The following is a 17,093-nucleotide window of genomic DNA, read 5'->3' on the forward strand; positions in this document are numbered from 1 at the left end:
ATGTGTTGGTGTGTGAGTGTGTTTGTTGGACGGGCATGCAGTGTATAGGGAGGGATGTGAGTCACTCTTTTTCATGTAGTAAACACTGAATCAGCCCACGCAGGGCCTGCCACCTTTTCTCCGTCCTTGCTGTAAGACTTCATATATCACTCACTAAATCATCTGTCAGTGTCACATGTCTGACAAGACCGTCGGCGGTCGGTGAATGTGTGTTTAGGAGTGCACGGAGCTCCCCTCTACAAAGGAAACTAAATGTGTTCAGCTCAACCAATAAGAGTTACTCACTCATCTCCAGTACAACCAGATAAATCTCTCACACGTTTGGTGCTTATTCAATACTTCAAGGTTTTGAATTTTCCTTACGAGGAGAAAGAAAAGCAGAAATATGGAAAGACTGGCCTTAGAATAAGATCCACTCAACTGACAGCGATCGTTATTGTCTAAATTTCTTAACGTGTTTCATCCAAGCAACAGTAGAGGGCGTTTTAACACGAGTGACCCTGAGCCAGCGTGCTACTGCGTGATATCAGCTCACCCTCTGCCAGACTAATCAATACCACGAACAAAGAAGCTTCAGACCATCATCTCCCCGTGACCCTGACTATGACAAATACACACAAACGCACACGTCCACACACAAATTCCTACGGTGACAAATTAATCTGTCTCTCTGTGACAGAATCCTTGACCTCAGATGTTGGACGTGTGACACCCTAACTCACTGCTTTATAATGGAGAATTGGGGGGGCAGATTGCTCTCCTTGTAGAGCATCAGTCACACTCTGGTGAGCCTGTGAGTTATAGGAAGGTGACAGTTTGTCTGCCACAGGAAGTGGTCAGTTGTCTGTTCTCACCGTTTCAAGACAGTGGTGCTGCTACAGAGGGAGAGTGTGATGACCTAAAGTGGCCACTAGATGACACTGTGGGACACACTCAGCACTCAGGACGCAGTGCACTGATATTGTGCTGCTGACACAAACAAATTTTATCTATTATTTAGACAAAAAATAGACTCTTTTCCTCATTTCCAACAAGAGGAGACAGCTGAAAACAAGCTTGTAGTTTTGAATTACAAATAAATTAGCAATAATTTAGCATTTGGCATGTTTTTCGCCTCATAAAAGTGATCCAATGTGAGCTCTCTGTTGCTGTGCTTAGGACAGCAAATGGCTGTATTCTTTTGAAGTTTACATTCTGCTCACATTGTCCACCAACAGTCACAGCATCCAACCTCATAAGCTAGGTCAGTCATTTCTTATTTTAGCCATATCTTTCTGGAAGAATCTGATCTTTATCATTCAGGTCTGTTAATTAAAGTTTGAAACAGGCTTTTTGAAAATGGTTTTCTGTGTTAAAGGGACCACTCCATTTTAATATCACACTTCCGTGAAGCTGGATGACACACAAGAGACATATCTAATGTTGATGCAGCAGCAGACATTTAATCCTTTGTGCAGGTCAAGCTCCAAAATCCTACATCTCCCATAATGCAATAATGTGATGCATCGTTTGTTAGCCTGCCTGGTAAACACCATGACATTCAAACTCCACATGCTCATTTTTTTTAAAGTGTAGGCTAATTTGATGTCTCCAAGCCCAAGCTGAGATAAACCTGATGACATGACAAGGGTTTTGACTGTTTCTCAGGTTTGGCAAAGCTCCTCCAGAGCCACAGAGAGCATCACATGACTGTCCTCCCAGGCTGGGTGGAGCACACTGATTTCATATAATATGTAATACACAGTAGGAAAACCACAGGTGTTACTGTGTGTAATACATTTGCCCACAGTGTGTAAGAACTGTAGCGCATTAAATGATGCATTGTGCAAATGATTAAGAAGTGGCAAGCATTTTACTATGTGTTGATCTCAAGGCACTCAGTTATAAAGGGGAAACCATGGCAACCTTTCACTGGCCATGTGGTGTATACAATAGCCACACACCAGCGATTGATTCAGCTAATCAGTCATGTTGAGAATAAACAGCCTCCGTGTTGTAACAAATCATCTGTGTTAAAGATGATTACTGCCAAATAATGACTCCTCATCAAAGTGCATCCTGCACTCTAGTTTACTTTATTACATTACTGCTGTTCAAACGGTTTTATCTTTATCTTATTTATACATTGTCTTTAGTCTATTTTCATCCTTTTTTATCATAATTTTACTATTATTAAGTAGGTTTTATTTTACATACAAGCATTTTCTATCCCTGTCTTTATGTTCATTCTGTTCTTCTTGCATTCACATTCTTGCATGTAATAAAGTTTATTATCATTATTATTATTATTATTATTATTAACTAAAATACATTTTTATCTACACATTTTACATTTTACCAAACACAAGACAATCTTTTAAATACATCTGTTAAGTGGAGGTTAACTGTACTTGTTTCCAGTCAATTATGAGGCTCCACTTTAAAGTTAACAGAATAACCTGATTTAGTGCTGTGTTTAATCTAATACACACATGAATAGAGGTTAGGTTAGATTGAATTAGTCTGTTCTGTGGCTTCTTCTGTCCTTCTTCTCTTGCACTGTCTTTGAGGTGTGACTGAGGCTTTCTGGGAGCTCAGGATCAAACCTCTCCTGCCTTCTCATCAATGAAAAAGAGAACCAGCACTCATCCACTCAGGGTGACGATGACGAACCCGCTTCAGCTGAGCTCTCTGCAGGTCAAAGTAGAGAGCTTCTACTCCCTTTACTTCTTTGGCCAATCAGAGTCGCTCTTTGAGTTGAGGGGCCAATTACAAAGACACCGGTTCAGTCAGTAAGAGCTCTTTTACTGAAAGGCCTGCAAATCAAGGAGATGGCTTCACCCAGTGGCCAACCGGTCAGAACCAGTGGAGCAAATACTTCATTGCATCCCTGAGCTGTCTGCAGCGGCGCTTTGCAACCAGCGGCCATTTCCAAAACACCTGTGGGCCAAAGACAGCGCTTCTGCTACATTTGCCACATCAATCACATTGATTGACTTACTATTTGGTGGAAGGCCTGAATGATAGAAAACATAAAAACAACAACAAAAACATTAACCAATCAGCATTCTTCTACTTCAATCAATCAAAGCAAGTTCTATCACATGATTTCCATATCCATCAGCAATATAAAAGGCAGTGAGATTGAAAGCAGCAGCATTCTTACTCAGCTACAGAGCGCACTCATACTCATCACTATCATGATGCGTATACATTAACTGTGCAGGGAAACGTTCAGTTTGTGAATTCATATCAGACCACATTTCTTTTTGTAGTTGGAACATTATCATTTTGGATGTCGATTGCATTGCATAAATATTTATGAAGCAAGTTGTGCATCAAAAAATGCGTCTGGAGGTTTATATTCATGTATGTATGGAGGTTACACAGGTATTTATTTATAGACACAGAAATATTGATTCTCACAAGATGTGTCTGATCCCCATTTGGTTTTTGTCTGACTTGTAATGCAGTGCAGGTGCGTGAATCAGCGCTTGCATAAAATAATTTAGCTTTGAGACAGCCTCACACAAAAGAAAAGAAGCTCGCACGTTGGTAGTTGTGAATTCACTCCACATCATTTGAACTGTGAGTGATATTATCCAAGGTCCACGTTCGCCTGTGTGTCTGAATTTCTACAACACTCACAACTAATAAATCATATTTGAAAACAAGATTTGACTAATACTTATTTGACTCTGTCTTGGTATATTTTGGCTATACTTTATCTAAGAGTAAGACTGTTACAGCTGCTGTTTTAAAGAAAGAATAGATTATCTGATGTCCTTGTTGTCTTTTCCAAGTTCGCCACCCACTTAAAAAAATCTCACCACTCCTTTTGTATGTTGGCAAAGTAACACTCTGCCTCTTCCCTCCACGACTCCTTTGAGGCAACTTCAGAGCATCAATATTTAACCTGACATTGTCAAATCTAAAAAAAGAAATGATGCTGAAAGGAAGGCAGAGCTTTGAAGCATGTTTGCCTGTAGACCCACACTGAACACATGACTGATTTCCACTTTGAGTTTGATGACAACACAGACACACAATGTGGATATATAGCCATAACAAACACGTTACAGCCATACTGACTATGCTCTTGATTACACTGGAACTAATGGGGCGCGGCAGAAGCCCACTGGGTGGAACAGGAGGGCTACTCGACATAGATGACGGATTATTTCTATATCCTCATTTCATTTTCCTGCTTACAGGACAGGACAGAATAACAGAAGAGCAGCTGTGCTAACAGTGGGAAATCATTGCAAAAGAGAGCCTGCTCTCAGTGGTCTTCCCTGGTCAAAGGGAAGTATTGTGTTCACAGGTCAACACATCCAGGAGCTAGGGACGAAACACAAGACTCTTACGACCCTTTTCCTAATCTGACTTATAGTTTTTTCCCCATGCTAAGCAGTCATCACTGTTCAGATGCACTTCTGTATGCAGAGCAGTAAGTGAAGGCTTCGCCTTTTATGCAGCCTGACATTCAGCGCTGATTGACTGTCTTCAGTTCAGTTATATGTTCAGTCTGCTGCAAGTTCAAGCTGGAACATTCAGTTCAATACAAATTAGCCTCAGCAAGCACTATAAATGAGGTTAACGGCTCAGCAGCCTATTAACAACAACAGTTATCGGATTATGATTGTTTGTGAGGCGTTCATGGTCTTTTAATAAGCTTTTAATGAGGAAGGCAGTACTTTGCATTATGGCTGAGCTGAGGGGAGCTCCACTGCTAAAAGCTACTGATTCAGTTGACACTGGTGATCCAGTGTGGTCAGTACAGTTTGACAGTGTGTTTGTGTACGTACTGAACGCCTGGACTTTGTCTGTATACACATTCTTCCTCATTGCGGTTGGTTTCCTAGTTAAGTTTCTTCACTCTGTGTGTCACTGTTGCCAGTTTCTTCATGGTGTTTGATGGATTGTGAGGACATGCGCCTTAGATCGCCCATTGAAATGTACATCTTCACCACTGGGGCGGCGGCTTTGGACCCCTCTTCATGACTTTGCTTCTTTGTGAAGAGTTCGACCCTCTACAACCCTCTGATCTACATCTGCGTGAACACACTGTGCTGTGGAAGGAGTCCTGTGTCCTCCAGCTCGTCCCTTCAAACTGACTCACAACAGCAGCTCATAAAAAGTTCTAAAAAGCAATAATTTCATTTGCTAGCTCTTTAAGTGTGAGAAGAAAAAAAAAACAGTTTCTTTTACAGACTGAACAACCGCATTGCAATTAGTTTGAGAAAGTGAAGGTTTTTCATTTTGTTGGCTACAATTCATGACATATTCCGAAGAAAGGTTTGAATGAAAACACTGATCAGAGGGTCTGGGCAGTATCTTCATCTTAGAATAACCATGACCAAGTGGCCTCACACAAAGTTTGAGATGAATCATTCAACAGTGCAACAGGCAAAGCTGACATTTCTGCATGCATTTCTTATGACAGTATAACTATTTCATCGGTTCAGGCCGAGGCAGCCTCCAGAGTGCCATTTCTCCTCTAAGAGTGGATGAGTCACTCCTAAAACTGCATTATTCTTACCATGAGGTGGACTGTAATTTGTCTTTGATCAGGAGCACCGCATGCATGAAACAGGATGAGGGATTTAGCTGTGAGACAGAGACCTGATGAGAGGAAAAAAAACACTTGAATCTGTATACCACATGCAGCACAAGTGGGGGATTTGCTTCTTGCACACATTTGAACAGAGGAGGGAAGCCAGGATGGTGACCCCGGGGGCAGGCAAAAGTTCAGCATCTTGACATCTCTAAAGGAGCGGCAGCAGTGGTGATTGTGGGGACGTCACTCAGGAGCTGCACTGATTGTAACTGTCCTCTGACGCATGTTTCAGTGAAATATCCTGTTTTTCCATTGAACAAATCTATTTTACTACTCACCAAGCCTTGTTGCTGCACAGTCCATTGATCAACTTCTTTTCAAAAAAACAGAATATTCCACAGACAAGTACTGATACAATAACAAACTGTGTAACTCCCTCAGCTGCACCTGATTACACTTACTCTTCTTAAACCTGCATTAAAAGGCCCTTTTCTCTGCGGACATTTTAACATATCAAAGTGGGAAAAGCACACATGCTAATAATACAATTAATGATTAGATTTCAGGATCACGGTGTTGTGCATGCTGGCTCACTGCCACGGCTTATTTGGACACTTGAAATAACAGAGCCACCCTTAATGTTATTAGTAACACCTGTGGTTTTCCTGCTGTGACAAGTCAGAATGTTTGCTGTGAAAAAGGGAACAAGTTGTAGACCACTGATATGGCAAACATGTTAGCATTGTACAGTTAATAGAGTTCATAATCCTCCAGCTTCTGTCACTGTGAGTGACCCCATCACAGGTAGTGCTTTTTATTCAATTAACGAGAATTAATGTAACAAGACTAAGAGGCTAACTCTGTAAAGCTGCACACGTGCACAGAGCTGCTCTGAGCTAAATGCTAACATCAGCGTGCTAACATGGTCACAGTGACGTTAGCAGTGGTGTTAACGTGTTGATCTTAAGAAAGCATGTTCCTGTCCCAGTTTAAAATGTTAGCATGCTAACTTTTTCTATTTAGCACATAACACAAAGTAGCTACAGCTGAGGCAGATGGGAATGTCATGAGTTTTGCAGATATTCTGTCATAAATCAGAGTATTGGATGAACTGGAAATCATGTAATGCTGCTAGGTGAAAAAAATCTAAATAAACAAGTAAATTTTTTTTTTTATCATTATTTATTACTGCAATCCAGAGCTATCAAGATATTTCACTCAAAACTAAAAATTACAACCTTATGGTGGTGGTAGAGTAGATCAGGGGATCACAAAGTCAGCAGGCTGAATGTCTGTTAGTTGAGATATTACGGACATTTCCACCCACAGAACCACACAGCTACGGCTCAAAATATTGATTAGTGCACCTTTTTTAATTTTAAGTCTCCATCAAGTGTTTGGACACTTGAACACACGAAAAACGAATAAATGCATAAGAGTGCTCTCACAAGTGTTAGTTTAGGTAAAATGTCTCTTATCTGTTTGATCTGACGAAACTTGAATCAAGCACAAAATGACCAGCTGTTAAAGCAAATTAAGAAAAATCTAGTTATTTTGGGATTTTTTCAAAAGGCTTACCAAAGATATCCATTTAATTAGCACTGGGATAAAATAAATATCTTGATGGCTCCAACTAAAAGGGAGAAAAGGCACAATTTAATTAAAAATGACGGACTCTAATCTTATGAGATATGGTGTCTTTCTTCACAGCTGCTGATTGATTAGTGTGACAACTGCAAGAGGCTGCAGCCATTTTTCTACTTAATAAAACCATCCGCCACAACAGCCTCAAGCATTACACGTACAATTACCATATCCTACTGAGTGCTGTTATTATAAGCATGATAAGAAAAACACTCGCTGCATGAAATGCCCTTTGAGCAGCCACAACACATGCCTTCACCACACCTCTCTCCCCGAGAAGGTCGATTTCCATGCACAGCTGAGCATGAGACAGATACAGTATTACAGCGGCGTGGCTGTCCATAACATGACAGCGGTGGGAACCACAACAGGCTTGTTATGTAGGACGCTGAGCTTCCTGTGAGAGAAGTAACTTCAAAATTTAGAAACTTGCTCCCTCTCTTGAGTGAAAGCATCTTGAAACCCTGCGCACACAGCCAAAAATAACCCTGCGCTCTTGTTTTCTTTTCATTTACTTTTCTCCCTCAGCCTTGTTTACGCGTCTACAACTCTCGTCTGCTCCAGTCAGCTTGAGGAAAGAGCCCGTTGCATCGGTGTTTCCATGGCAACAGGGAAGCAGAGGGTCTCCAAGGTCAGAGTGAGAGCACCTGGAGCCGAGCTGATGGGAGAATGCTGGGCTGTAGTCATGCTGTTATTGGACATTTCATTACCATCTCTTCCTCCCGCCTGGCACTGACATGATAAATTGTCACCAGACACAGGTTGTTAATCATTTCTGGGGTCGCACAAGTAATAAAACACGGAGCTCTGTTCCTGCATTTGATGATGAGAAGGAGGGGAGTATGTCCTGAGAAAGAGGGAGAGATTTAAAGAGAGGGGAGGAGAGTGTTTCGGTGCTGGAAAGTGGATTACATCCATTATTTAGGCGCTACTTCCCCTTCACTGTGAGAGAGGGGAGAGAAAGGACAAGTGTTTGCAGGATACAAACATCTCCTCTATGTGGGCTGCAGTACTTCCTAATAAGATCTCACTTTTTAGGGAAAAAAATAAATAAATAAAACTGTGACCTAATTGTAGTTAAGATAATAAAAAATTAAAGTATGTACAGGTATCAATTTACAATAAAAGGCTGCCTTACATTTTGCAAGCAATAATCTTAAAAATGAGTTGCAGTGCATGAGTCTGTACTCACATAGGCAGCAAGAGCCATAAATGTAGCCATGTAAAGACACTTTCAGATCATTGCATCAAAAGGAGGAAATGCACTGCGGCCTTGTTGAATGGCAGAGAAACTGGGCCAAAAAAAAAGCTCAGATATGTTACCGTTTGATCGTGATGCTTCGTTTCTGCCCCCCATTTCCTCTCATGAGCTGCAGATTGCGTCCATAGGGTAATCTTGAATGCACACTTTTGAACATATGGTATTAAGTACCTTGCCATGTGCTGCAGCAATTGGAAGAAAGCTCTTATGATGTAAGCTCTTCACAGTGCTCCATGCATGCATGCATGCTTGAGTTTTGACATGCTAGTGTCTTAACAGTGAAAGTAAATATTGTGAAAAAAGATTAAAGGTTAAAACGACCATTTGTCTTGTGTCTTGGTGTGAGTTGCAAATATGTCTCATCTTTCTGTATATGTGCACCAAGCGCTGCCAGATAACAAATTTCTTTTTTCTGCAGCAGAAAATCCCAGCTGGCATTCACAGGTCACCAGGAGTGACCACCATGTTGCTGTCTTTTTTTGTCTCATCTCCCCATTGTTGTCTTGTGGAGTGAAGAAAAAAAAAAGAAAAAAAAAAACACAACACAGCCCTCCCCAATGTCATCGCTCACCTACGACTGTCACTATCCTGAAACAGGGACACAGCTTCCCTGCTGTCTGCTCTCTCTAAAATGAAATGTCTTTCAGCAAAGAGAGTGGATACAGGAAGAGGAGGAAGGGAAGGACTGCTGAGGACAACGGGAGAAATAGGGCATTGAAAAGGCCCAAATCAAAGTAAGCAGTAAGAGGAGGAGTGGAGGAACATTTTTTGACTGTTCTATCCAGGCTTTGATGTTGTGAAAGGATGGAAGCTCTTTGCTTTTTTTTCTCTTCAAAGACTTTATTTCCACACACACACAAACACACACACACACACTTTTGGAAGGCTTGAGATAACAATATCAGTCTCTTCACTCTTTTGTTTGCCCAAATGATGAGAGCTCAGTACTCTACAGACGTTCTACCTGCCACCCAGCATCTGCCTTGATATGACACTTCCACTCTCAATGGCTAAAATCTCACAATGAGTCTAAAGGCTGTGATAATCAAAGAGACCAAAGCAAAACAACCACAAATTTGTTCATTTGTTGAATATATTATTTTATTTTATCATCATCATCATCATCATCATCATAGTTTAACTTTTAATTTTCCCTTCATTCATTTAAAATGATCACCTCTGAATGTACACATACTGCAAACTGTCAAAAATATACAAACAAATGCAGGCTTGTGCTATAGTCTGGTCAAATGTCTAAAAAACAGTGGCACTGGGGAGAGAGAGTGAGAGAGAGACAAAGAGACAGAAAGCATAAAGGCGAGAGAGAGAGAGAGAGAGAGAGAGAGAGAGAGAGAGAGAGAGAGAGAGAGAGAGAGAGAGAGAGACATTGAAACCGGTAAAGACATGCACAGCATCAGTGTGAGCACCGGTTACAGTGATCCAGGTGCTCAGTACTTCCATGGGGTCCTCGTGGAAAAGTACATACATTTCATCATCTGACAGTGCGGCACAAAAATGCCCGACACATATCAAATCAAAAAGAAAATGTCGCTCATTAATGGAACTGTTAGGCACATCATTGTTTTTTATGGTTTTACATTTTCTGGAAAAGTCTGAGTTACTGTAAATGCAGAATGCTTAACCAAAAATAAGGAAATAAAGGAAAAAAAACATACAATTAAAAAAGAAAGAAAAAAAAACAGCTTTCAAAAGTCATTTTGGAATCACTGTCTTGTTAGTAACTCAACATTGTTACATAATGTTTGTGTGTGTGTGTGTGTGTGTGTGTGTGTGTGTTTGTGTGTGTGTGTGTGTGTGAGAGAGAGTTGTCTGGTGTGTGTGCGTGTGTTCACAATTGGGTGCATTTCTGTAGAAGTGGTAATGGGAGTGAGTACTTGAGGTGTTTTGTGGGTAGAGGCTGTGACTGGCTGACAGCCATCCAATCAGATGCTCAGGTCTTTGGGGTTCTCCTTGTAGGTCTTCTTGGGCTCAGGGAGCATGGGCTGGGATGAACGACTGGTGTTGTTCTTGAGCGTGCTGTAGTACTCTCTCACCTTTGCCGCTACAAAATTATCGTCGTCCTCTTCGTCCTCAGAGTCGTCCCTTCTGAAGCTCCGGACCGGGGAAACGTCTCTTCCCAGGCTGCGTGTTCGGTACTCCGGCTCGGGGGAACTATGTCGGCTGGCGTAGCGCCCATCCCTCTGTGTCCTCTCAGGTGAGCGGCCCCTCAGCAGCGAGCTGTACCTCTTGTAGGCTGAATCTGAGTCGGGGGTGCGCACTCTGGGCAAGGTCAGATCCCTGTAGGTGTCTCTCTGGTCACGGGATGCCACGTCCCTCAACAGACTGTCCCCCCTGTAGGCTCTATCCATGGAGGAGGCTCTCATCAGCAGACTGTCCTCCCCATACAGCCGCTCCTCCCTGCGCAGTGGTGGAAGCGTGGCCTCCCTGTTCAGGCGGTCCAGGGCTGGAGCCTCACGGAGGATGCTGTCCTCGAAAGGGAGGCTGGGTTCAGGAGTCTTGGGTGGCTCCTTCAATACGGCCTCACCCCCATTGGGCCTCTCGATGCCGTGGCTTGGTCTCTCTGGGGAGGCGTGCCGGCGGTAGGGGTCTGCAGAGTGAGCATGGCGTCTGGTGGGGGAGTGGTGATGAGAGCGGTGGGGGGACCTGTGGCGGTGAGGTGAGCGGTAAGGAGACCTATGGCGGTGGTGTTGATGAGAGGAGGAGTGCTGACCGTGGCGTCTCTGGGGGGAGCGGCCATGGCGGTGTCGCTCATGGCGACTATCCAGGGTGTTTTCTGCGCTGTGTGACCGGCTGTGCCCCTTGTCAGGCGTGCGGTGGTGACTCCGGTGGTGCCCGCTGGAATGGTGGCGGTGGCCGTCACTTCCCTTGTCATTCTTCCTCTTGAACAGCGCCCCCGTGGACTTTTTCGCCGTGTGTTTTCCCGTGCTGGTTTTCTTGGTGGGGGAGCGGTGGCTGTGTTTGGAATGGTGCTGCTTGCCGGTGCCAGTAGAGTGGCGGTGCGGCTCCTTCTTGCTCCGGGATGATTGGTGTGGTTCTGGTGGGTAGCTTGTCTCCGATGGCGCGTTGGTTGGGGGCATGGTGCTCACTTCCGCAGCGTTTTGTAACCCTGAGGCTGGGTTGGCTGCGCTGCTGTCGTTGGGGCTGCCGTCTGCAACAAATGGTGACATACAGACGAGGGAAGGGGGATCAAACATGCATCTAGACTTAAAACGAGCTCCTGTCTGCTTTCACATGAACCATGCTGAATCACTCAGACATGAGGCTGAGAACACTTTCAATGGAAGCCATTCTGATGTTAATGCCAGCAAAGATGGCTAGTTGTTAGATGGCACAGCAACAGCCAATGGTAAAAGATTAGTGTAGCTTACACATGACAGTCAGAGGCAGTGACACAAAGGCAGCCATTGCTTAAGGAGACTTGTTACCCATAACAAACCTGTTCCCAGGTCTACCTAGGGTCACCTCTCTGAAGCAGACTGGGACTTGGTTGGTCTGGACTTGGACTTGGCTGGACTGGAGGCTGCTTACAGTCAGTGCCAACGTGCTGCATGTTGATGCTGCTTGATGTACTGATCAGCCATGCTCTTTCATGCACTGTCATGATGCCTTAGAATTCTTTGTAAATGTTTAAAGCAAATGAAATGCTCCAGATGGGAACTATCGCTGTCTTGCAGCTAACAGTGTGTACAGTTTAGGTGGCATTTTACGAAGACAAGACTTCAATCATCTGCACAATTTTACATCAGTTCTAACTGTGTTACCTTGAGGAATTTTATCAAGTTAGTCTAACTAAACCATCTGTATCAGCAGCCACCACAATGCTTTAACCGTACAGTTGTTCTACACTGTTCTACTTCTATCTCAAGGTACTACAGCAGAAAACTGGCAATAATTAAGACGATGTTCTCTGTTGGACTTGTGGCCCAAAGGTTAAATGCAGCGGGAGCAGACAAATGTATCAAGTATCCATGAACAGCAGCTACGGCAGCGGCGGCACTGGCGATGCATTTTGGGCGAGTGGATTTGTTTGCATGGAACAGAGCATGGGCATGGGTGAGTTGAGGCCACACCACACTGATCAGGATGGAGAAAGAGACAGACAGAGAAAAAGGAAGACAGGAAATGGGAGGGAGAGCCAGACAACAGGGGAGGACAGTTACAAACCGTGGTCTGATTTTGGAGGACAGAGGCCTCCCCCATCTTGTCATTTCTCATACATGCAGTGAGATGGGGAGCGACCATCCCTGAAGGAAGACAAGAGCCCAGCGCAATACAGGAAGATACAAGAAAGAAAAAAAAACAGAAAAGAAGAGAAGAGCACAGGGTTTAGATTGCTTTGGAACTTGAAGGAAGAAAAGGAGAATTATTGTGTTGATTTTCAATGAAAAAAATGTGTTTATTTGATCATTGAGTCATTCAGAAGAAAGAAACAGTCCAGGAAATTGCCCAAACCCCTTCAGTGGAAACCATCAGTTACAGAGAAAAGTCCTGGAACCAACCGAACACACACCCAGACACACTAACCCACACACACCTGAACATGTGGACACAGAAGCAGCAGAAACCCAAACCCCCAAAATAAAGACAGTGAGACTTGCACACCCACAACAACAGCGTATGAAGCAGTTTTACATTGCTGACAGAAAACAAAAGAAATACTGGCAAGACTGTCAAAGGTTGTGCCAACTAAAAAGTACAAACAATGATCCAAAATATACAAGTTCACATGATGTCATATCGGTGCGCAAATAAAATTACATTGATGAACTTTTCAAGACAGGCAAATGCATCTCCACTCAAAAAAAAGTAACAAAAAGAAAACATTTATGATGACTCGTGACTATCAATCAAAACTGGTCAATACGATTAAAAAAAGAAATGTTCCATAAATATTATGGAAAATAGACAATTGAAAGAAAAAAAATCCAATTTACACTTTTGACAAGTTCATGCAGCAATAGACTTTTATCCATTAATATGTGGTTTCGATTCATGGCTCTGTACATGGAACAAAAATACTTGTCTCTATTCTTTTCATCACTGTACAAAACGTCTATATAATTGGAGCAACTCTTTTTCTTTTTGAATGGGGATGGGTGGAGTTCCTGTCGTCACAGCTTTTCAATGACTTTAACAGTGGGTGCAAATAAAATCCATGGATTAGTGAGTAATGTCAAGCACAGTATGGTGAGATTTTATCTTTGAAATGGCAAAAAAAAAAAGCATCAGACTGCCTTTTCTTCTCAATACAGTTCTCACTTAAAACCCTTAAGAGTTCAGTAGCGTACATTCACCTTCAATAAATATCATAAATACGTTTGTGTCACGTCCTAACCAAAGCTGCGAGATGTCCCGTTTTATCACGGGATGCAATGGATCAAGTTTTCTTTTCCTCTTAACACTAAACTAGTGTTTTCTGAGGATTTGGAGGCCTCGATGTTACTTCTTACCCACGAGAAACATTGATTTTCACTACTCTGGTCATTCAAACCCTGTAAACAGTTTCTGTTTTCATTGAAGCACTGACATCAGACCCACCACCTTCCTGTAAAGTCCCAGCAGAGTGCTTTTGCTCAGTGGCCAGAAGGTGAAAAGTGACAGCGGGATGACATGGAAACCGAGAGCAGGTGACAGCAGGAGGGGGCGACAGCACCCACAAGAGCACCTCCACCCCTGCTCCCCCCCCAAAAGCCCAGGATTGACCTCCACCAGAAAGACACCAGAGACTAACCAACCTCCTCCCCCTCCCTGGTGGGTTTGTCCCAGGGATAGGTGAAGGGTCCTGGGAGGCTAATACAGTTCTTCCCCCTTCAACCCACCACCGCCCACTGGGCGTCCCCTGGCTCAGGGCGTGAAGATGGGGGAGAAGGGAATGTTTTCGTAGATTGACCCACCATATTCAGGCACAGAGCCGTCACCCCTCTTGAGCACCAGATGGGCGCGCCGGCCTCCACTCTTGATGAGCTCGATGGCTCTCGCGTGCTTCATGCCCTTGGTACTCTCGCCATTGATCTCCAAGATTTCGTCTCCGACCTACGGAAAGGAAGAGGAGCAGGAAAGAAAGGAAGACGAGGAGGAAGCCAAAAAGTGGGAGGTGGAGAGGAGAGACGGGGTGACAAGTGAAGATGGAAGGGAGAAGAGGTAAACAAGGAAAACAAGAGACATTGGGGATGAAAGTTCACAAGAGGAAAGATGAGAGGCATGAAGGTTCAAAGGGATACGGTGACAGCAGAAGGGAAGGAAAAAGGGAGGACAGATTGAGGAGAAGTTAACATATGGAATACTCTGAACGGTAAACTGCACAACAGCAACATTTTTTATCTAAATCGACAGTTTCCAGGAGAGGGCAAATCGTGTCGAAAAGCAGCGACTGAGAAGCTGAGGGAGGAAAATGAGACAGAGAGAGAGCGTGGAAAAACAGGAGCCAGAAGAAACACTTTGCTTCTTTGCCTCCACGCCTCAAGTGCTGTCTGCGCCGAGGGAATTCCTCTCTGGCAGAATATGGATCTCTTACTGACACCTCCCTGTGCCTCACAGAGCTGCTACTATTAATATCTCAGCTAATAAGTTGCACAAATACAAACGGAGCTATTCATATATGCATGTACAAATGTGCTAATACATGCGCACCCACACACTTCCCAACTGTAGCGAATTAACATACATCAGTTACTCCCTTGTAGCTCACATGCACAGTACCTCTGTCTCACATGCAAACACATCAGGGAGAATCAATTAGCCCTGCACTGTATATTCAATCAGGCAGCCCAGGGGAGGTGCTACTGGTTTATGCAATTAATCAAAATAAAGGTTAAATATTACAGTTTCATGACAGCTTCTGCAGCATGTATGAACACCATTTTACAAGCTAACATTAACAAATGAAAATGTACATATTCTGTCAGCACTACATGACTCTGCAGTGTTTGTGCACCTTCTGTTTTGATGTTGCACTCAGACCACAAACCTTCTTACATGCCCAAGCCTGGAGGTGACAGTGTTTATATTCAGTGAAGTACGGCTCGCAGTAATTGGGGGGTATATTGGGCACAAGCAATTATATTGATAGATAACCTTATTTTTATGACTCTGAAGTCTATGAGGCAGTATCATCAGCCAGCTTCTTAATGAACACAGTCAACTGGCTTCGACTGCACCTGAAAGCAGGCAATTATCATATCAGGATCGGTACGTAACAGCTCTGGAGATTTTTCAGATAAACTGCAGGATTAAGTGTTCCTTTATGGGTAGAGAAAATCCTCCAACTTCTGAAGTCAAATAAGCCATTTAAAAACCTTTTTGTATCATTTGAAAAATGCACTCTTATATTGACATTTTGGAGATGCATACAAATGTTTCTCACACAGCTCATACATACTGTTATACTGGACTCAAATGATTCCTCATACCCCCCTTACTGTTTGTTAACATTTACAGCAATGGTTAGCAAGTACTGCCCTGACCAAGAAATCCTCACATAAAGCTACATGGTAAGATTTAAACAGCTGAAGGAACTCTCCAGTTATGTGCCATAATAAGCCAAAACAGCCCAAGTGGGAAAAGAACCTCAGGGGATCCTTTGGGTGAGTCCGAAGAATGCCGCTTAATGTTGTTATGCATATATGTTATATATTGTAAAGTAATACATTTTGAATTATTCCACTTACAGAGTGACTATAGCACTTTAAGGTCTCCACAGCTACAGAAGACATGACACAGCTGAGGGTGGGTATTATTTCCTTAACTTAACTTGGGGTATAAATTTAGTGGAGTGCCACTTTAACATCAAAACTCTTCTGATACGAAAGTTCCTCTGGGGGAAAAAACATGACGAGCAAAGTGTAGCATCTTCTAACTGTCCAAACGGGGCCTAATATTTAGAAAAATTGGGTGAATTTTGGAGTGTTAGTGTCCATACCCTCATCTTTCCGTTACGGACAGCAGCTCCGTCCTCAGCTAGCCTCAGTACATACAGGTCCATGTTGTATTCTCTGCCTCCCCGCAAGCTGAAGCCAAAGCCTTTGTTGTCTCGCTCCAGATCCACTGAGTAGAACTCAGCATCCTGATGGGGACAGACCACACACACACACACGCACATACACAAACACACACACAGAAAGAGAGGGGGGGAGAAAGACACATTTGCATCAGGGTTTGTGATTCAGATTTGAGGTTGTGTGTATGTGTGTCCCCTTTGAAGTGGGCTCCTATTTCAGGTGCATGGGACAAATGCCACCTTCAGGAAAGTCACACCTATTTAATAGATGGGCCAGACTCTTCCTGTGAGTGTGTGCATGTGTGCAAGTGTGTGTGCATATGCATATGCTCAGGTGTAAGGATGCTGAATTATTGATGCCTTGGGCTCTGTGTGGACAAAAAGAGAAGCCTGAGACAGAAAGAGAGAGAGCGAGAGACCGGGCACCACAAGGACAGGCAGACAGCCACAGAAGCTCCTGTCTTCCCGCCCTCCTAATCTCCTCTGCTGAGGGATCAATGCTATCTGTGAGAGCCATCTCCACACCGCCAGATTAATTCAGCAGGGAACACAGTGGACTGAGGGGTTACTTTGAAAGCAGACAGGCTTTCCTTAATGCATGGGCTCTGATAACGCCAGCAGGTAGACGTACA

At 43.4% G+C, this 17,093-nt stretch overlaps 1 protein-coding gene across 10 annotated transcripts in view; it reads right to left on the reverse strand.

Moving 5' to 3' along the window:
• Positions 1 to 9,525: 9,525 nt before the first annotated feature.
• Positions 9,526 to 17,093, reverse strand: part of magi1b (membrane associated guanylate kinase, WW and PDZ domain containing 1b) — a 129,201-nt gene continuing 121,633 nt past the window's right edge. For 7 of the 10 annotated variants that reach the window (XM_076751263.1, XM_076751280.1, XM_076751246.1 and 4 more), the window contains 3 exons: positions 16,384 to 16,527; positions 14,360 to 14,498; positions 9,532 to 11,613 (listed from right to left, as the gene is read on the reverse strand). In XM_076751263.1, the coding sequence (XP_076607378.1) occupies positions 10,388 to 11,613; positions 14,360 to 14,498; positions 16,384 to 16,527 (1,509 nt within the window). In that variant the 3' untranslated portion in view covers positions 9,532 to 10,387. The other 3 variants (XM_076751313.1, XM_076751304.1, XM_076751296.1) reach the window with 2 other exon arrangements.

This window comes from Chaetodon auriga, chromosome 2 (genome assembly GCF_051107435.1).
Source record: "Chaetodon auriga isolate fChaAug3 chromosome 2, fChaAug3.hap1, whole genome shotgun sequence".
NCBI classification, from domain to species: Eukaryota; Metazoa; Chordata; class Actinopteri; order Chaetodontiformes; family Chaetodontidae; genus Chaetodon; species Chaetodon auriga.